At 33.5% G+C, this 21593-nt stretch overlaps 2 protein-coding genes across 3 annotated transcripts; one reads left to right on the forward strand and one right to left on the reverse strand.

Moving 5' to 3' along the window:
* The first annotated feature begins 4586 nt into the window (after positions 1 to 4586).
* LOC136226737 (zinc finger protein ZAT12-like) lies at positions 4587 to 6354 on the forward strand. The gene is made up of 2 exons (XM_066015374.1): positions 4587 to 5983; positions 6284 to 6354. Exon 1 carries the CDS (start codon positions 4669 to 4671, stop codon positions 5251 to 5253), a length of 585 nt encoding a protein of 194 aa, XP_065871446.1. The 5' UTR covers positions 4587 to 4668; the 3' UTR covers positions 5254 to 5983; positions 6284 to 6354.
* A 5447-nt stretch (positions 6355 to 11801) lies between these two features.
* On the reverse strand, positions 11802 to 12559 carry LOC136225650 (uncharacterized). Of its 2 annotated transcripts, none has more exons than XR_010687211.1 (2): positions 12321 to 12559; positions 11802 to 12242 (listed from the first exon to the last, which is right to left on the reverse strand). XR_010687211.1 is itself a non-coding variant. In XM_066013753.1 (2 exons), exons 1-2 carry the CDS (start codon positions 12432 to 12434, stop codon positions 12144 to 12146), a joined length of 177 nt encoding a protein of 58 aa, XP_065869825.1. In that variant the 5' UTR covers positions 12435 to 12559; the 3' UTR covers positions 11802 to 12143. The 2 variants fall into 2 exon arrangements, 1 of the variants encoding a protein (XP_065869825.1); XM_066013753.1 differs by having other exon boundaries at positions 12357 to 12559.
* Positions 12560 to 21593: the final 9034 nt, after the last annotated feature.

Consider the following 21593-nt stretch of genomic DNA (forward strand, 5'->3'; position numbering starts at 1 on the left):
GACGGCGCAACTCTCGGTTATCCGTCTCGCGCTTCTCCTCTATTGTTCTTAGAGATTCATTGATGTGCTTTATGTGGACTTCAAGTGTCTCAACTCGTTGCTCCATGGATCCGGTGGCTTCGTTTGTGATACGAGGTTGAACCATTTCTGAGAAGAAGTCTCCGGTCAAGGAAAACGACTCGGCTCTGATACCAACTGATGTAGATTGAAATCGACTGAAGGTTTTAATCGTAAACCAACAAAGAATCCGATCTTCTCAAGCTAAACTTGAAGGTTGAGTTAACCCAATGGATGTGAAATCCAAGCTCTCAATGGAGGCTATAAGTTTAATTCATCAAAAGTTGTGGAACATTACAAAGAGGAGAGTTTAAATACTCTCCCAAATAAGAAGGGAAAAGACCAAAAGCCCATGAATAGGGTTTTGGCCAAAAGATATGCACAATGGCAAAATAGGGAGATAGGATAATTCATGGCAAAAGAGTAATAAGAAGGTAATGGCAAAACAGTAAATAATGGTGGCAGAAAATGGTCCCCTCAAGGTAAGAACTTGGAGGAGAAGTATTCTCCTGGACAAGTACGCCCCACGCCCTAGCATCTATGCACCGCGTATATGTGCCTCTGAACTGGGAGGTGCTGGTTCGTGCTCGTTACGCGCGGCGTCTTGTGGAACACGCCCCGCGTCATTAGGCTCTTGAGTCTTAAGGTTCGGTGGGTGGAGATCTACGCGTGGCGCCCAAGGTGTACGCCCCGCGTGTTTGACCTTCTGGGGAATTTCCACCTCGGGGTTGTCATCCACGTCCCGCGTACTACTGGTGGCGCCCCGCGTCCCCGCATTGCTTGATTCTCCTCCCATATCCACACTCTCCACGCCGTGCGCCTGGATTGACACGCCCCGCGTGCCCTCTGTTTTGGTTTGTTCTTCCTTCTCCTTCGAGGGATTCTCTCGATTAGCTCCTTGCTCGGGCTTAGGGATAAGATGCCCTCATCATATAAATTACATATTTAATACATTAACTTGCTTACTGATCTCAATTTATTGATTAAGTATAGTATAAATCTAATAATTAGTTCTACTTAAACAAGTATATATAATACAAAAAATGTATTTTATATATCATAATGTATTTTATATTAATTAAAAGAAAGTTTGAATAATGAGTAATTATCCAAAGATGGGATGTTTGAGAAAATAAAGTATAACTTGATAAACTTTGTTAAGCAAAAGGAAAGAGTTGCTTGAGGAAGTGGATTAATTTATATATTAAACCATTATTAAAAAAAAAAAACATGCAAAGTAGTGTTATATTAATTAAAGATGATGGAATTAATATTAAAGGTTTGTTAAACATTCTGATTAACGTACGCAGCCGCTGATTAATTATATAATTAAGTTGACTTGCAGTTAAACAACTTCACAGCAAAATCTACTTCAAAAGCCACCTTTCCACTTCCATTATTTTTAACAAATAAAATAAAAATTAAATTTCTGACGAACTCTTACCTATTTTTATACTCTTATTTTTAATGGGTGTGTGCAGTGACGTATACGAACTGAACAGATTTTTAATGGCAATATTAAATAATAATAATGAGCAAATTCAAAGTAAAAATATATATTCAGTCAAATGTGCAATTTGCCTCTAAAATACAATAGTTGGCAATTGAAGGTAGATTCACCTTTTTAATTAGAAAATTAGGACAATATTTCCAATTTTGCTATACTAATTTTTTACAATTTATAACAATTTTAGACAATTCAATTTAAATTTCCGAAATAATTTCATGATTTCTTCAGAAAATATATTTTGCTAATTATTTTCCCTCAAATGATATTTAAGATACAAATATTTTTTTTCTCGTTGAAATATAAAAAAAAACATATTAATTGCATGTTTTTTTTTTGGTTCGTATTAATTGCATGTTTGATTGGTATAATCTTAATAAACTGGAATCTTAAATTCTAAATTATGGTTCCAATTTATTGGATCACCAAATGTGGCAATTATATAATTTTTTTTTTACACAAATCATTTTCTAATAAAGTAGTAGGTATTTCCAGGGGCGTATACAGGGGCCTGGGGGTGCCCGGGCCCCTCCGGCCTCCGAAATTACCATGGTCACGAATAGCTTCGGCCCCCCCAATATTAGTGTATATACACTCTGTGTAGTAATATTTCATTGTTTAAAGGTAGATGAGATGGTTAAAACACTTGTTTCTTTTTAAAATGTCCTAGGTTCAATTCCCCCTAACCTCAATTTATTTTAGAAAGTGTTTATTTATTTAAATTTTATTTTTCAATAATTATAAAACTATGTTACCATTATTAATTAATTTATTTATTTTCATAACAATTTTGAACTCATTTTTATTATGTGTTTTCCATTAAAAAATTAATTTCTTATTTTTGAGGCTCAAACAACTTAATTTCTGAATTAAATTTTAAAATTTTAAAATTTTAAAACTAAAAATGTAAAAATGTTATAATTTTTTTTAGAAACTAGTATTGAACTAATAAAAAAAATTTAAATATATCCCATTATGTGTTTGGCTTGTCCAAAATTCAAAATTTCAATATTTTAAACCTATTAGGTACTACATAAATCCAAATTTCTATTTTTTCGCTTGTTAGGCCTCTCTAAATCTCAATTTTTAATATATTTTTTTGACTTGTTAGGCCTTTTTAAATCCAAATTTTTAATTTTTTTGGCCTATTAGGCCTCCATAAATCCAAATTTCCAATTTTTTTTCCTCTTAGGTCTCCCTAAAATTGGTTCTTGACAATTTAAATTATAACACGTATATATAAAAAAATTAAGCAAATTCGAATTAGTAAAAAAAAAAAAATTCTCGGACGTAGTGCAAAATCGGCCCCCCCAACCGACTGATCCTGTATTCGCCACTGGGTATTTCTTTTAAGAGTATGCGCAACCTCCAATTTCTAAAGCGAGTTTTTATATTAAGCATCTAGTTTTCCATGTTACTGGTAGGATTCCCAATTTATATTTGGATACGTGTATGACGACCCCACATGATAATTAAAATAGTAGGACCTCTTAGAATAATTATGGATCCATATTACATATGTCAAAATATGTATGAGATCCTCTATTTGACATGAAAACCGGATGTTTCTAATAATTTGTCATCTAAAACTAGAGAGTTATACTTTTTGATGTATGAATCAAATATTTATTTATTTTTTAAGAGTATCTCATTTTTCAATTTAACATATATATTATATAGATAAAATAAAAAAGAGAGTTGGGGAATAGTTGAACAAGTAATTAATGAAAGTAGGGACCGACTTAAGGTGGTTTGGTATAATCTAGTAAATGACGTAAAGGGCAACAATAACCCTTTCACTACTTCAATTCAAACTTAACTTCTTCACTGCTAAGTCTTCTCTTGTTTATTTCTGCGCCTCACATTCACATTATATATTTTACACTAAAAATGGTGCATCATCAACACACACTCTCAAACTGCTCCACGTGTTAAATCCCGTTTTCAGCTCTACATATTACAACACTCACTCACCCACTCTGAAACCACCTTTCTGTTTCACAACAAGTTTAATATATTTACAGCATATGATGTAAAAATACTCCAAACATTATTATGAGAAATAATTTTATTTTCAGTGTCTAAAATTATGTAATTTTACCTCTAACGTTAGCAACGAAGAGTAATTTTATTCCTAATATTAGCAAGTTTAGTTAATTTCAGACATCATTATACAACACACATATTTTATTTGTTATTCTATACTAATTGTATATTTGTTGTTTCCAAAAAATATTAATATTTGAGATTTAATAATTGAATTAGAAATTAATATTTCTAAATTCGGTGAAATATTTAATATATTTTTGTTCAACTCGTACAAAATATACATTGTTATTTATATCTGTCCCAAAATTTCAGCTGTGCTAAATTTCTAAGAGTTCCCAAATAACTCATATTGTTGTGAGGTGTAAAAAGATTTGAAGTTTTTGACTAATTAATTACATATACATTAAGCCTTATATAAGAAAATAAAAATGTTAGCTAGGCTTGGAATAGAATGTGTTTATGGAATATTATTATAAAGATAATGTGATTCATGGATATACAAAAATTCAAAATCTCACTAATAATATTAAAATCAGTCAGTCCACAATATTCAGTCCACAAAGCTTGATCTATTTCACATTATTATTTCTGTTCAATACTTAACACAGAAAGAAAGAAAGAATCTTCTAGAAAGTCGTATGAAGATTCCAGGAAACCCAACTCAACCCCACTCGCTACCTGACTCGTTCTTCCCTCATATTGGCTCAGCTACCCAGTCATGCTTACGCATTATATCATCTACTCATATACATATCCAATCCAACATGCACTTTCTATTATTTTATTCCCCAAAATGTCCCCATCTCTCTCACTGCCTTATCCATCACGACACAAGGGCACTCACGTCATTCTTTATAAAGGTCAACTATACTCTAAAAGTCAACACTTTTTTTTTTCTTTTCTTTTGCTGTTACATTGCTCAACAAGTTAACCCTAAGATTTCTATAAATACCTTAACCCTAACACTTTCACATATTCTTTCTTTCTTTCATTACTTTAGCTTTCTTTTCACATTCAACCAAACAGAGCCTAAGAAAATATCAATTAACCACACCATGAAGAGAAGTTTTCACAATCTACACCCAGAAGTTGTCGATAGCATAAGCATGGCTAACTGCTTGATGTTATTATCTCAAGGAAGGGAAACGATGTCGTTCCCAAACTTCGAAGCCCTGAAGAACAATAATAATGTTAATCTAATTACTTCTTCAAATCGTGTTTTCGAGTGCAAAACCTGCAATCGGCAGTTTCCGTCGTTCCAAGCCCTCGGCGGCCACCGTGCGAGTCACAAGAAGCCGCGATTAATGGCTGTAGACGGGGGCAACTCGTCATCGGAGACTCAGTCATCTTCGTCGACTTCTCCGGCGAAACCTAAAACGCACGAATGTTCGATCTGTGGATTGGAATTTGCGATTGGACAAGCGTTAGGAGGTCATATGAGAAGACATAGAGCGGCGATTAATGATCATCAAAACGCAGAAATGGTGGTGATGAAGCCATCTCCGACGACGACTCCGATTGTTAAGAAATCGAATAGCAGAAGAGTTTTGTGTTTGGATTTGAATTTAACTCCGTTTGAAAATGATTTGGAGTTGTTTAAGATTGGAAAGACAGCTCCGATGGTTGATTGTTTCATTTAAATTAAATTAATTAATTAAGTTGGCTTAGCACATGTAATTAAATCTCATATATAAGCTAGCTATATATACATACATAGTATGTGTGTATATATAGAGTTAGGGTTTTTGTAATTTTCTTAAATCTTTCCTTTTTTTTCTTAAATTTAGGATATAAATGTTTTATTTTTATATTAATTCATTTGTTCATATATAGATACAATAGATATTACTGCATATGTTAATGTATGTAAACTTATTTTAATATTTTTTCTTTTTGACGAGAAACTTATTTTGATTTTCATTGTCTTCGCAATTTGTTGAATATGAATTTGAGAACATTTATTTTAATTATGACATAGTGATGAGAGAAGCATGATGTCATTAACCGCGGTTAGCATTATGTGTGTGTTTGGCTATTTTACCAATTTTAGAAATGCTTAATACATCACAGCCTTGAATTCGGTGTCAAAATAAGTTATCTTTCTTAATTTTTTTTTTTTTGTAGGCAAAGGAAAGAAAAACAAAATCCAGAAAAAAACTTAATCCGGGATTAGTCTGGGAAAGCTAACCCCAATAAGATCATCAAACAACAAAGAAGATAGGAAGCTCGGAGGCGACGGGAAGGTAGAAACACCAAGCATCCTCTCCTGGCCATCAGCAGCAAGGCGGTCAGCAACCCTGTTTTGCTCTCTAAAGACATGCCCAAAATTGATGGTATCGAAGGAGGAACATAATCTTTTGATCCCTCTTAGTAAGTTTTGGCTGCCTAAACAACTGGTCTTATTTTCAGAGATACTAACTTATAATATATGTCAAGCGATCTTATTTGAAATTTTAATTAGTTTAAAATTAGGTCTATTGGAAAATTTACTTATAGTTAACAATTGATACTCTGAATTTATTTAAATTGGCATACATTTTGATTTATCTAAATGTATTTTGTATTGCCACGTGGATTTAGGGGTTAATCATGTTAATTTAGTAAGTTTAGAAAGTTAGCGAGATATTTTGTAAATTCATGAGAATAATTAGTTCTTTGGACCAATTTCAGAAGACTGTTGTTGTATTGGAGCATCACCAATGAAGACTTCTAGTGGAGGGTGCTTGAAGTAGTGTCATGTGATAGAGAGAGAAATGACCGATTGCTTTTTTTTTTTTATGGTAATGTTGTCACATTTTGACAATATTGCCATTATTTTCAATAAATATACAATTTAAACAATAAAATAATTTTATATTATCCCAGATTCAACTTGGTGGGATGTTGTCCCAGATTTTTGTGGATCGGTCTTTTTTCATGATCGTGTAGGACGTTGTGTTTATCGCTTTTCCTAATTCTTTAGCTTCATTTTATTCTTTTTTCTTTTTGTATTATGACATTTATTTACTCTTTTAATAAATTTGGTTCGGAGCTTTTTTGGGTCTGTGATGGGAGTGCCAGCATAGCTGGGATGTCAGCCGCTTACCCTTCCTCGCTAACCAATCTTTAATAAAAAAAAAATAATAATTTTATATAGAACTAGATTAGTTAAACCTCTAGAAATTGCTTACATCCGAAATGTTTTTTAAGCTTTTAAAATTTGTGAGAATTGAACCACAATCTCACATTATGTGCAAAATTCAAAATACTACTAGAATAGGATACTCTTTATAAACACATGAGCAAAAATGTTGTTGCTATGCGGAAAAATTTCTCTACTAATCAATTCATATTATATATTTACATTTTTTTCGTTGCACCAATCATTTTCCATATAGTGATAGATAAAACGATTTCCATTAAATGGTCGAGTATATTATTTCTGAAATACTGTAAAATTTCTCGTTGCTACTGGCTAGTCACTTAAAGTGTAATAAAAAAATTAATTTCTTGTATAAGTAACTAAGAAGTATTCTAAAATTTCTCCAGTGAATGAAGACTATATTATACGTTATTAAGAGATATTGTAAGTCTGGAAAACAAAAACTGCCGCTCCTCCTTTCTTTCTTCTTCCTATCTTCAAGTTTTTTTTTCTCTTTTGTGGATCTACATTAAGGAGGAAAAAGGAAGTTCTTTCTTCCTCCTCTCAACGGGTTAGGTTTATTGTAAATTTTTTATTGTATTTTTTTCGATCAGTGTTTATATATTTTATTGGATCTCTTTATCCGTTTGAATTGTATCTGTTCTCCATTATTCTAATGTTTATACCTTTTCCGGATTTAGCAAGAGCGGAAACGATTTATTTTATACGTGGATCAATATATCTGCGTGGATGCAACAAATGAAAGGACTCAGATCCGAATGTTTGGAATGACATAAATGATGAAGATTCGATTGCAGTTGCTTTTCTGTGGATTTGGATTTCAATGAAGTATATGTTTTTTTTTGTTTTTTTGTTGGTTTTGTACCTTTTAGGGCTTTTTATGCTCTTTGTAGTCATTTTCGTCCCATTGTGAATTGTGTAAAGTTTTTTATCTTTCTCGATTCTTGTTGTATTTGTTGTTTTCGTATCTAATGAAGATGTATGCATTTTCAAAAAAAAAAAAAATATTGTAAGTTCAAAATTTTGTTTACATTATGTTAATGATTGTTTAAGCAGTGACATCATATCCTTCATGTTGCATGCCCTTCTTATATATATAAATATTCTATTAGGATTTTTTTATATTTGGTTTTAAGATTATCAATTTATTAATTATTTATATGAGTTTTATATTATTTTAATGAATTTTTTCATAAATAAATTAAAAGTTTAATATATATAAATGTATAAACAACTCTATTTCAGGCATACTGTTTAATTCTTTTTAGGGTAAATAATTATAAGATCCTTATGTTTTTACTTAATACGTCAGTAGGTCCATCATATTATTATAAAATCATTAAGTTTTATCTTAATCAATTGTTTAGTCCTTCTATTTATTTTTATAAATGAAAGTTCAAAATTGCCCCTAGTTATATTATAAAAAAAATTATCTTTTAGTTTCAAATTTAATCTAATTAATTTTAATGAAGTTTTTGAACTACATATATACCAAAATTAATATACTTTGAAAAAATATATTATACTCTTTCAAAAAAAATATCTATTATAAATTTTCTTAAATTATAATTATTTTTTATTACTTTTTTAATATAATATCTTTAAACTAAAATTAAATATTATTATAAAATTTTTAAAAATCATATATTTTTTTCATTTGTAAATTGATTAGAATTGTAAAAACCTTTTACAATGATAGTCTTACTGCTGTTTTAATAATTTTTGAAATATTTTTCATTCATTTTTTTAGTCAATAAAATTTACGTTATTAAATTAAAGTTTTATAATTACATAAAAATTAATAAATCAATTAATTTATATTGGAGTTTATATTGGATAGATTATGATTATTTAGGAGAAAAAAATATAAAATAGAAAAAATAGATGTTTTATTGTTAAAATATAAAGTAAAGGGTAATTTTGGTATTTTAAAATTTATTTAGTATAATTTGATCATTGCTCCAAGCATAAGGACTAAGGAGTTAACAAAAACAAAAACTGAAGGACTATATAATTATTTCTAAAAACACAGGGACGAAGTAGTGTATTAGGTAAAAACATAGGGATCTTATAATTATTTACCCTTTTTTATAGAGTTTCAGGAAAACATTATTAATTAATAAAGGTAAATAAATCATGTTAATAATATAATTAATATGTTATATTAAAAAAACTTAGAAAATATAAGATAGCGAATTCGGAAGAGTAGATTTGTGCAAAGAAAAAAGTTGTGGCTCTGGAAAACCTTGAAACCCTTAATTTGCATGATCGACTCTCCAACCCCTCCATCGATAGATGACGATGGCCCCGTGTGGATGGACTCCACTGACCGTCCTTCATACCGCGACTCCGTTATCGGTACTAAGACATCAATTCCACATCGTGTGATCTTCAGGCTGCAGGTTTGATCTCCGTAAACCAGGATAATCCATTAAAGACAAAGTTTGTTGTTGCACCCCAACTACTCGACGATTGGGCCCAAAAGTGGAAGGATGATTTGATTGTGAAAGTGTTAGACAAGAACGTTGGATACTTAGCTTTACAAAAGAGAGTACTAGAATTATGGAAGCTCAAAGGGGGAGTGAATATGATGGATGTTGGTAATGGCTTCCACCTCGTTCGATTTGACGTTATGGTTGACATGTATGGTTGACAGGGAACGTGTTGTTTGTGATGACTCTAGACAATCCAGGGACACTATCTAACTGTACGACAGTGGCCACCAGATTTCGTGGCTGCTTTTGCAACCGTTGCTTCCATTTTCTTATGGGTTCGTCTTCCGGACTTACCTGTCCAGATGTGCGATGAAGACTTCATCATGACTATTGCCAACTGATGCGCATGAGAACTCACTAAGGGATAAGTGTACCCCGTCGTTATCAAGTAATAAATTTCTGGTTAAGTCCAGGTTATCGTCCACAGGATTTATTTCTGCAAATATCGAGCTACTTGGTTTCAGGTGTTATCTAGGCTTAGGGGGTTTTGAGTTGGTTTTTCTAAGTTAATCTACTCCTAGGTTGATTTATACTATTCCTAGCTAAGTTATCTGATTCTAACTAAGTTATTCTACGCCTAATTAAGTTACTCTACCCCTAATTTTTTTCTATACATCGTGGAGCCCCTGAACTTTCGTCCTGGATCCGCCACTGCTCAGTATAAAGGAAGCAGAGCATAACAAATTTGAAAGGTTTTGGTAGTTTATCATTCAAATCTCAGAAGATTCTCATGCCTACAAACATGATCACATTCACACAGACCATTAAACATATATGTAAGCTGAGATAGAATATAAACGACTAGCCTGTTTGTTTCCATTTTTTGGCCACTTAATTATTAACAGGAGACAAAAAAAAAAAAATGTTTGGTAAAAATTCTAAATAAAAAACAGAAAAATCAACTAACACCTACTACCTATCCGTACTCACTAACAGTAATAGGTGAACCAAATGGACCCTAATACATCATTCCATGTTCCCGACTTCACAAGTAGTCCGGTAAACTAATTCTCAATTGAACATAGACCTGGTCTCAGCCACATTAGAGTATATTTTTCAGGAGACTAAAGACATACCAAGGTAATCTAGAGCACTTCCAAATCAACTACTCAAATGAAGATCAAGCATGGATTCTGCATACACTTCCCTTGCAAAACAGTTCAACAACATGAAGCAAAAACTAATAGGCAGGTAGGAGAAACGAAACCCTTTTAAAATCAAATGTTTACATGGTGCATTAAGAGGCCAAAAAAAGGATAAGGTATCAAAATAGGCCTACGGTTTTTGGGGAAGTATTAATTTAGGCTCCACGTACAAAATAGTACCAATGTAGGCTTAACGTTCAAAAAAGAGTATCAATTAAGGCCTTGATAACAGAACGTGGCACGCCATTCATTCCGTTATCGAGGCCCTAATTGATACTCTATTTTAAACGTTAAGCCTACATTGGTGCTATTTTTGTATGCGGAGCCTAAATTAATACTTCCCCAGAAACCATAAACCTATTTTGGTACCTTATCATTTTTTTTTTAAATGACTTGGCAGAAATGTAAGACACCATGATGCAATCCAAATGATAGTTCATGTTCCATAGGTAAAGTGCCAGGTTCTACTCCTCTTGGACCTTTTTTTAGTCATAAAATGTGATACCCATAGAGCTAAGCTGTTGAAGCGAATATGTCAATCTAAAGTTGATCAGTGATCACAGAAGTTATGATCAAGTGTTTAAAATAACATATCAAATTGATCTTTTTGATAGGTGATTCGAATAATTTGTTCAAGGTTGATCAGATACCCTCTAGATAACCCCTTTCCTATTACGGTTTTGTTGTGTACACTAAGAATCCAACTTCAGACCCAGCCTAAGTGCCCGTTTGTTCCCATTTTTCGGAACTATTTTTTACCTTTTAATCCTAAACTGGAGATAAAAAGTGTTTGGTAAAATTCCGAAACAGCTGCTTTTAGCATAAAAAACAACTAATATCTACTACCTACCCGCAACAGCAAACAGGTTCTAAGCAACTAGGCCCTTAGCTCAATCTAACCTTAATTGATTCAACTATTAAGTTGGATATCTCAAATCTTACTGAACTTAGTCAGCCGCTTTATGTTGAAAAGCACTGCAAACCTTACCCATAAACAGTGACGGATTCAAGGAGGGGCTAGGAGGGGTTTGAGTATTCACTGGTCATCAGAAAACGAAGAAAAACTCCATGAAAGCTATGAAATGAGCCTTAATCTTCAATGAAAAGCACCTAAAAAATATCAATTGAGCACCCATAAATCACCAGAGAGCACCCGAGTGTTTGTGAAGAGGACCCCAAGCATCCCATGTCACTGTTTGTGAATCCTGGATCCGCCGCTGCCTATAAATCCATCAAAGCTTGCACCTGAGCACCTTCTAAGTTAGGGTGTTTAAGGCAATGTGTTGCAATTTTTAGCACATTGACATATAAGTAACAACATCCAAGACTCAATCTCACTGGCATGAAACAGTTGAAGTAATGCTAAAGTATCCCAAATGTATCAAAATAAAACCTACAAGATGCAATTGAAGAAAATAACATAGAACGGTATCAATCAACTTCATATCTCAAGCATATTCATACAGGCAATCTTCCCTTCTCTTTCAACGCAATAACATCTTTTCATAATTCCATTCAATTACCCCCCTACTTATCTGAAAGGAGAGATGCTCCACCATTTATAAAATCACCCATATCCAAAATTAGTAAAAACTTATTTCGCATATAAATCTAGCAACTATCAGATTAAAAATTGATCAAGAACACACCTTTTCTGAAGCAAAATTTGAAATTCAAAATTGCACTTTCTTTACATAAACAGTCTCACTCAGTCTCTTCATTGTCAATTATTGATAACCTGATGTGGATCATTCTTGGGCATTGTTATAATTTTGATTATCGCTTTCGTTCAGTGTCCCGAACTTCTCCTTGAATGTGTCCTGCCTCTTTAACCACATCATGTGACCCTTCAACACCCAATGGAAAAATTCAAAATTTAGAAACTACCACTAAATGAATCAACAAAGCAAGTAAAGATGAATTACATGTATATGTAGCAGAGCCATATATCAATTGGATACCTGAAGAGCAGCAGCCCAGGTAATGAGGAAAGAAGCGATCCAGAATCTCTTGTCCTTAAGCAACTTATTTGCTTCCATTTTATTAGGATAATCCTAATTTTGAGAGAGAGAGTTTGAGAATTTGTAGAGTAGAAAGGTGTTTGGTTGATGAATTGGGGACGATACTTGGTTCTTCCGTTTGTTTCCTGCTCATGTATTCTTCGTCCAAGGATTATGGGCTCACATTTTTTGACCCATGTACAGGCTCAAATACGCTTTTTTTTTTTTTTTTTTTAATTGGCTTCTGGTTCTGAGGGAAGTGTTAATTTAGACTTTACGTATAAAATAGTATTAATATAGGTTTAATATATAAAAAATGGTACTAATTTAGGTCTTGATAACGGAACGTGACACGTCATTTATATTACTCCGTTAAATTAAATAATATGAATGATGTGTCACATTCTGTTATGAATGTCTAAATTAGTACCCTTTTTTAAACGTTAAGTTATATTTGTGCTATTTTGTACGTAAAACCTTATTACTTCTCCAAAAATCATAGGTTTATCATATTCCTTATTTCTTTTTTAGTACAAATAGTAGAAAAATGTTATTTTATATATATTACAGGTTATAGTTGAGTTAATAATGCATGTTGAGTTTGTAGGAAACGATCTCTTGTTAAAGTTCCATTAAATATATTCGCAAAGAGCATATGCACATTTTAAACATTTTTTTACGTTTTGTTTTGAATAAATTTAGTAACTATAATGTGAAAAAAGTGGAGAAAGATCCTGGGGCGGAGCCTCGGAGGCTGGAGTGGTGATGAAAATTTTTGTAAAACTATCAAGAAACATAACGATTCAAAATGATTGAATCATTGACACAGAATTCAAACGTAGTATCCAAACGGTAATCGAACAACACCCAGACTAGATGGTCGAACGGCGGCCGATGGCCGAGCAGCGACCAACAGGTCACGCCCGGGAATATGGACACGTGCGAACAGGTCGGTCAGCCCGACGCTAAAATAATTTTTTACACATTAAAAACAATTACAGAATACTAATTAAATCAATATTAATTATTCCGTATACCCAAAAATAAATTAGAAATTATAGAAAAATGTCAAATATTCAGATGATCGTATTGTGAAAAAACGACACCGAACGGATACCTGGAGACAATCGAACATTTTATCGAGTAAGTCAATCGAACATTTTAAATACATTTTATTATTTGATCTTTAAATTTTTTATTTAATTAGTTATTAAGTTAACTAGTTTTTTCTATATATTCAAATCTTAAATTCTCCATTTTATATTTCAATTAAATTAATTTAATTTTTATAAAAAAATTAAATTACATTCATAAACTATTAATATTTTCAATCGTACAAAGCGGTCATTTAAAACTGTTTAGCAGTCTTGAGTGAAGAACAAATGAAAGCTCTCAAACGACTCATGGGGTCGTCCAAAATATAGCAGTCCGGAATCAAGAGACAAACGAAATTCACCCAAACGACTTGAAGTCTCATTGCATGGTGAGGCTAGGATTTGATATGAAAGGAGAGAAAATAATATTACGTGCTTAGGTTAAATAGTGCTTTGATACGAAGTAGAAAATAACAGGTTGAATGATCTTTCCATTAACCTTTCAAGTATATTTATACAATTTCTGAATTCTATATAAGGCGGGATAATTATATAAGGTAAGACAACTAAGGTAAAACTAATATATAAGGTACAACAACTAAGGTAAAACTAATATATAAGGTGAAACAACTATACAAGTATAGACACTAGAGTCAGAAAACCTGTAATGAAAACTTCTGTAAAACGATCAAGAAACATAACGACTGAAAATGATTGAATCATTGACATAACGACTGAAGGTGATTGAATCATTGACACAAAATTAACACTCAGTATCCAAACGGCAGTCGAAGCACACCTAGACCAGGCGGTCAAACGACACTCGACGGTCGAGCAGCGACCAACCGGTCAAGCCCGGCAATATGGACACGTGCGAACGACCCGGCCACTAAAATAATTTTTTTACACATTAAAAACAATTTTAGAATACTAATTAAATCAATATTAATTATTACGTATACCCAAAAATAAATTAGAAATTACAGAAAAATCTCAAATATTCAGACGAGCATACTGTGAAAAAACGACACTGAATGGATGCCTGCAGACAATCGAACGTTTTATCGAGTAAGATAATCGAACATTTTAAATATATTTTATTATTTAATCTTTAAATTTTTTATTTAATTAGTTATTAAGTTAACTAGTTTTTTTTAATATATTCGAATCTTAAATTCTCCATTTTATATTTCAATTAAATTAAGGGAGATTTAATGCCTTTTATATATTCGAATCTTAAATTCTCCATTTTATATTTCAATTAAATTAAGGGAGATTCAATGCCTCTAGCCCCAAGATTCAGTGCCTCTTACCCGGCTTTTGACCCTTAATTCAGTGCAGTCTCAATTTGACTTTCCTTAAAAATTTCCAAAACGACGTTCTACTTGCAGAGCCGAAGGGCAACACTTCTGTACGTGATCGTAGTATATCACGTCATCTCGTCCCCGCTCCTGATCCCCTTTTGGCTGTTGTAGCTCTTGGGGGAGCGGCTAATGCAGTGAACGATCTTAAAGATTGCAATACCCAGCAACATATTGTGGTTACATATGTTTTCGATTGCCGACTTATAGTTTAAAATTTTACAAAATGGTACCTTGAGGTTCATTATGTTAACAAACACAAATCAAATTAACTAACGGTGTTAAAAGTCAAAGGAAAAAGAGTTACTTTGGTCCTTATATTTATTTATTTTATAAATTAATCCCCTTATTATCTAATTATCACAAACAAACCCCAAAATTAAAAATAAAAATCAAATACATCTTTTTCTCTATCTCTCTAATTTCTTATTTTTCTTCTTCTTTCTCTCTTTTCTCTCTCTTCTTTGTTAATTTATCTCTCTTTAAAAATACAAAATTAATATAACTTTGAAAGCCAATTATATAAACGAATATGAAAAAAAAAATTAACAATTTCCCCGGATTCAAAAAGAACAAACATATAAAAATTATAATTTACATCTTTGTTAGCCCTACAATTTTTCTATTGTCTAGAACCTAAATTATCATTTACAACATCATTAACACCAGATAAAATTAATTATCACTAATCTCTCATCAATCAATCTCAAATTGACATATTAAGATCAATTCGAGGTTTCTTCACCGACGGCAATGGAACAATCGAACTACACCGAGGACATTTCGGGTTATTTTTCATTACCAAAACATAAGATAAACAACCTGGACAGCCGGCGGCAATGGGAGAGAACACGGCGAGTCAGTGGCGGATCCAGGATTTGAGAGGGGCAAAACTCTATGTAAAAAAAATTTCGACAAAATAGCATTAATTGAAAAAAAATATACTTTAGTACATAATTGTTGTTCGATACAAAATGTCTTAAAATAATAATAAAAAAACTTCTAATGCTAAGTAGATCGACGATTACGAGGTGGCAATTAACATCTACGATCAGTCATAGTTTGAAAACGATCTGCTGCCTCTACCTATACTCCTTCTTTTTAGGGTTAATGTGCAAAAATACTCCTAACGTTTTGGGACATGAGCAATTTTACTCCTAACGTCTAAAATTGTGCAATTTTACCCCTAATGTTTGTAGCCAAGAGCAATTTTACCCCTAACGTTGATAAATTGGATCAATTTCAGACACTATTATAAAATACAGTCATTTTTTTCTTTATTTTCTACCCCTGCGGCGAGTTTATCTTCATCTTCTTGCATCTCTTCAATGGAGGATGAAGATGAAGAGTAGGAAGGCGACACCGACGATTTCCAGAGCGACGATCGTTTCCTGATCGGTTCTTTCTCTGCTCTTTCGAGTGCCATTTTTACTTTGTCTAGTGTGCAAACACTTTGATAATTGTTCCTCGACGATGAAGACGCCGACGGCGGTGATGAAAGTAACTTCAAGTCCAAATGACTTTCGTGGAACACATTAAGTGTGATTTTCGACGATGGGAAATTCAAGTCCTGAAGCTTCATCGCTGTTGAAAATGTTTGGTTGCCACTGATGATGACGACGGTGAAATTGAGGAGTTACCATCAAATGAGAAGATGAGATGATGGTAAACGATGGTTGTTTTATTTGATTTTGTATTTTTAAAAAAGGAAATTAACAAAAGGATAGAAATAAGAGAGAGAAAGAAAAAGAAAAATAAGAAATTAGAGAGGGATAGAGAAAAATGTGTATTTGATTTTTATTTTTAATTTTGTGGTTTATTTGTGATAATTAGATAACAATGGGGGTTAATTTATAAAATAAATAAATATAAAGACCAAATTAATTTTTTTCCCTTTGACTTTTAATACCGTTAATCAATTTGGTACGTGTTTGTTAACGGAATGAACCTCAAGATACCATTTTGTAAATTTTTAAACCACAATGCTGCAATCGAAAACAGATGTAACCACAAAGTTTATTTTTGTACTTTTTCTTTAAATTACATTACTTTTATAAAAAAAATTAAATTACATTCATAAACTATTAATATTTTCAATAGTCCAAAGTGGTCATTTAAAACTGTTTAGCAGTCTTGAGTCAAGAACAAACGAAAGCTCCCAAACGACTCATGTGGCTGTGCAAAATTTAGCGGTTACGAATCAAAAGACAAACAGAATCACTTAAACGACTTGAACTCTCATTGCATGGCGAGGCTAGGGTTTGATATGAAAGAAAAGAAAACAATGTTACGTGGTTAGGTTAAACAGTGCTATGATACAAAGTAGAAAATAACAGGTTGGATGATCTTTCCATTAACCTTTCAAGTATATTATTACAATTTATGTATTCTATTTAAGGCGGAACAACTATATAAGGTAAGACAACTAAGGTAAAACTAATATATAAGGTAAGCAACTAAGGTAAAACTAATATATAAGGTAAGACAATTATACAATTATAGACACTATAGTCGGATGACCTATGTTGAAAACTTTCGTAAAACGATCAAGAAACATAACGACTGTAAATGACTGAATCATTACACAAAATTAAAACATAGTGTCCAAACGGAAGTCAAACAACACATAGACCAGACGGTCAAACGACGTCCGACGGCTGAGCGGCGACCGACAGGTCAGGCCCGGCAATGTGGACCCGTGCGAACGGGTCGGTCAGCCTGGCACTAAAATAATTTTTACACATTAAAAATAATTAAAGAATGCTAATTAAATCAATATTAATAATTCCATACACCAAAAATAAATTAGAAATTACAGAAAAATCTCAAATATTCAGACGAGCGTACTGTGAAAAAACGACGCTGAAATGGACGCCTAGAGACAATCGAACATTTTATCGAGTAAGACAATCGAACATTTTAAATATATTTTATTATTTGATCTTTAATTTTTTTATTTAATTAGTTATTAAGTTAACTAGTTTTTCTATATATTTAAATTCTACATTTTATATTTCAATTAAATTAAATTGCTTTTATATAAAATAAATAAATTACATTCATAAACTATTAATATTTTAAATTTTAAGTTAACTAGTTTTTTCTATATATTTAAATTTTAAATTCTCCATCATATATTTCAATTAAATTAAATTACTTTTTCCAAATTCAAATAAAATAAATTATACTCATAAAGTATTAATATTTTCAATGGTCCAAAGTGGTCATTTAAAACTGTTTAACAGTCTTGAGTGAAGAAAAAACAAAAGCTCCCAAACGACTCATGGGGTCATGCAAAAATTAGCAGTCTGAAATAAAGAGACAAACAGAAACACCCAAATAACTTGAAGGCTCATTGCATGGCGAGACTAGGATTTGATATGAAATGAAAAAAAAATCATGTTACGTGGTTGGGTGTGGTTAGGTTAAACAGTGCTCAGTGCTCTGATATGAAGTAGAAAATAACAGGTTGAATGATCTTTCCATTAACCTTTCAAGTATATTTATACAATTTCTGAATTCTATATAAGGCGGGACAACTATATAAGGTAAGACAACTAAGGTAAAACTAAAATATAAGGTAAGACAACTAAGATAAAACTAATATATACGGTAAGACAACTATAAAAGTGTAGACACTAGAGTCGGATGACTTATCATGAAAACTTTCGTAACACGATCAAGAAACATAACGAGAAAAAAATGACAGAATCATTTGTTGAAACACCTTTCCACATAATTTTGATTTGACAAAATTGTTTAAGTATAATTAAAAACATATTCTAAAAACACTAAGTTTAAATGCTTTGGTTTATTTTACTAATGTGTTTGTTCAATGTTGAGTTAAATTGTTTATAAGACATAAGGATTAAAAGGCTCAAGCCTAATACAACAGTCAAAGCCCAAGTCAAACAGTTGAATACAACTCGGCCCGCGTTTGTCAAAACGCTGTCGTTATGGACAAAATGCAGCTCAGCGGAAGAAGGATCTAGAAGACCTTCAAGGAACAACTTCGGAACGAAGTTGCTGAGTTGATTCGACAAAGCGTACAAGACAGCAGCTGGCTAAGGAAAACTTCCAGACAAAGTGTTTCCACTTTGGGTAAAGTTCAGACGACACAGTATGCTGTCCAGTTGACTTTACCATAAAAGGAGAGACATTCTGCTGAGCTGACCAAAAGCTGACCGATGACAGAAGATACTCAAATCTGATTGGCCGAGAGCTCTGAGCAAGTCAGGATGACAACGACAGGGAGCCGTTTCCCTCCAACGGTTATTTCGAAATTCGAAATGACTGATGCCTCAAGACGTCTCTATAAATAGTGCCATCAGAAGCTTCATTCTACACAGAACTTGATCAAGCCACTACGCTGACCAAATTTCTACGCAAGTTCTCCAAGCAAAAAGCAAAGCAAATCTTACACTACATTTCATATCTTTGTGTAAAAGTCTAGAGTGATTATTCAATCATCTAAGGTGTCTTAGCAATCATTGTTTAGGACAAACACTTATCATTTCTAGAGATTAGAAAGGAGAGGCTGAGTACTCGGTTATAGTACTCAGCGAGAGATTAGGATTGAGTAGAGGTATAGAGGAAGGTACTCTTGTTATACTCAGTTACTAAGATTATAAAAGGTTTGAGGCTCTACCTTTAAAGAGCTCAGTAGAGGATTCGAAATCTCGGAACGTGTTTCGGGGACAGGACGTAGGCTTAGAAGAAGCCGAACCTGGATAAATCTGCTGAGTAACGTATTTCTTACCTTAAACTCCTTATATATATTGCTTGCTTAAATAACCAAAAACTGACCAAGTAAAGAGGTCAAGCTGAGTTGTGCGCATTGAACATCTGAGCTCAGGAATAGACTTTAAGTGCTATCTCCTGACTCAAGTCAAGAAACTGACCTAGTCACCAGTTGACTAAGCCAGTATCTTACTGATTACTCAGCGCCGCTGTTAAAACATTTTCTCTTAAGAAGAGAAGTCTGCCCTAAGAATTAAAAAGTTTAAATAGTTCCTAACCCCCCCTTGAAACTATACTTGTAACGTTATAAGGGACCAACAAGTGGTATCAGAGCTTAAAAGCTCACTATAAAAGGTTTAACAACCTTGAGCTGATCCCTACTATGGGCGAAAACAGTACTCGATTTCTCCCAGGAAACCAAACAACTCAGATATTGCCTGAGGGGCTGTCCATCACTCGGCCTCCCCTATTCTTCGGGTCTAACTATACCTTCTGGAAGAATAGGATGAAAAATTTCATTCAGGCTACAAATATGAGTGCCTGGCTATCTATAGTGCAAGGCCCATTTGTACCTGTCGAAGTTGTGGCTGGCCAAACAGTTGTAAAAGCTGAGGCCAAATGGACAGAGGATGATCTCAAGAAGCTTCAAAATCATGCTTCGACTATTAATATGCTTCACTGTGCGCTCGATGCTGCAGAATATAATAAAATTTCAGGTTGTGAGTCGGCGCAAGAGATCTGGAAGAAGCTGGAGGTCACCTACGAAGGAACCAATAAAGTAAAGGAGTCCAAGGTGAACCAGCAGATGAGACTGTACGAGCTGTTCGAGATGAATAATGATGAGGGCATATCTGACATGAATGCAAGGTTTACCAACATCATAAATGAGCTCAAGAGACTTGGGAAGATCTTCACTGAGGAAGAACAAGTCAAAAAGATACTCAGGAGTCTTCCTAAAGACTGGCAAGCAAAGAAGACCGTTGTTGAGGAAGCTCAGGATTTAACCACCTACAAATATGACGAACTCATCGGCTCGCTGCTGACCCATGAGATATCTATGAAAAACTTCGAGGTGAAGGAAAAATCTGAAGACAAGAAGCAGAAGTCTCTTGTCATGAAAGCTGACTCCACTGACGGGAGCTCAACAGATGATGAGGAGATGGCTATGTTCACAAGGAAGATGAAAAGGCTCTTCAGGAAGAATGACAAATATTCTAAGAAGCCTTACAGAAAGTTTGATAAATATAAAGCTGACTCCAGTGACAGCAAATACAAGAAAGACAACTCAAAGCCCATTACATGCTTTGAATGTCATCAGACTGGCCATATAAAGTCAAGCTGCCCCACGCTGAGGAAAGATAAGAAGAACGACAAAAAGGCAATGGTGGCTACATGGAGCGACAGTGATGAGTCTTCATCAACAGAAGCTGAGGCCACCGAGTCAGCAAAGATATGCTTCATGGCTGACGAACTTGCTGAGCCATGCATCTCTGAGCATGCTGACCCCTCCGTTGAATCTGACGATGAGGAGCAATCAAATGAGGTAATATCACTTTCCCAGCTCAGAAACGAAATGGGTAATGCCCTAAGTGATCTCTATACACTTGTCAAAAAGTGTAATAAGAAAATTAGAGCACTCAGCAGGCGCTGTGATGAGGTTGAAGAGGTCAAGCTGAGTGACCTCAGATACCTTCTTCAGGACAACTCAACTCTGCATGATAATATGAAGATCATACATGAGTCTGTCTCTGAAGTCCAGTCAGTTTCAAAGAAACTGAGAAAGGACGTCACAACTATCCAGAACCAATTAAAGGTTCCAAATAAAAGAAACATTCCTCTGAGAACTCAGTACCAAGGTACTCAGCAGAGATGGAATCCCCCGTGGAATGTCCAGTGTGACTTCTGTGGGAAGAAAGGTCACACCACAAAGGTGTGCTGGCATGCTCAGCACTGGGGTGCTGACCAGTCAGTGAGACAACCTAAACAGAAGGTCAGCTGTGACT

The sequence above is a fragment of the Euphorbia lathyris genome, chromosome 4, assembly GCF_963576675.1.
Source record: "Euphorbia lathyris chromosome 4, ddEupLath1.1, whole genome shotgun sequence".
Lineage (NCBI taxonomy): Eukaryota > Viridiplantae > Streptophyta > Magnoliopsida > Malpighiales > Euphorbiaceae > Euphorbia > Euphorbia lathyris.

Bases quoted from the DNA above. Each gene is read 5' to 3' on its own strand.
- LOC136226737 (XM_066015374.1), top strand. From the start codon at position 4,669: ATGAAGAGAAGTTTTCACAATCTACACCCAGAAGTTGTCGATAGCATA.
- LOC136225650 (XM_066013753.1), bottom strand. From the start codon at position 12,434: ATGGAAGCAAATAAGTTGCTTAAGGACAAGAGATTCTGGATCGCTTCT. The intron at 12,243-12,356 runs GTATCCAATTGA...TGGGTGTTGAAG, and splicing joins CCTGGGCTGCTGCTCTTCAG to GGTCACATGATGTGGTTAAA.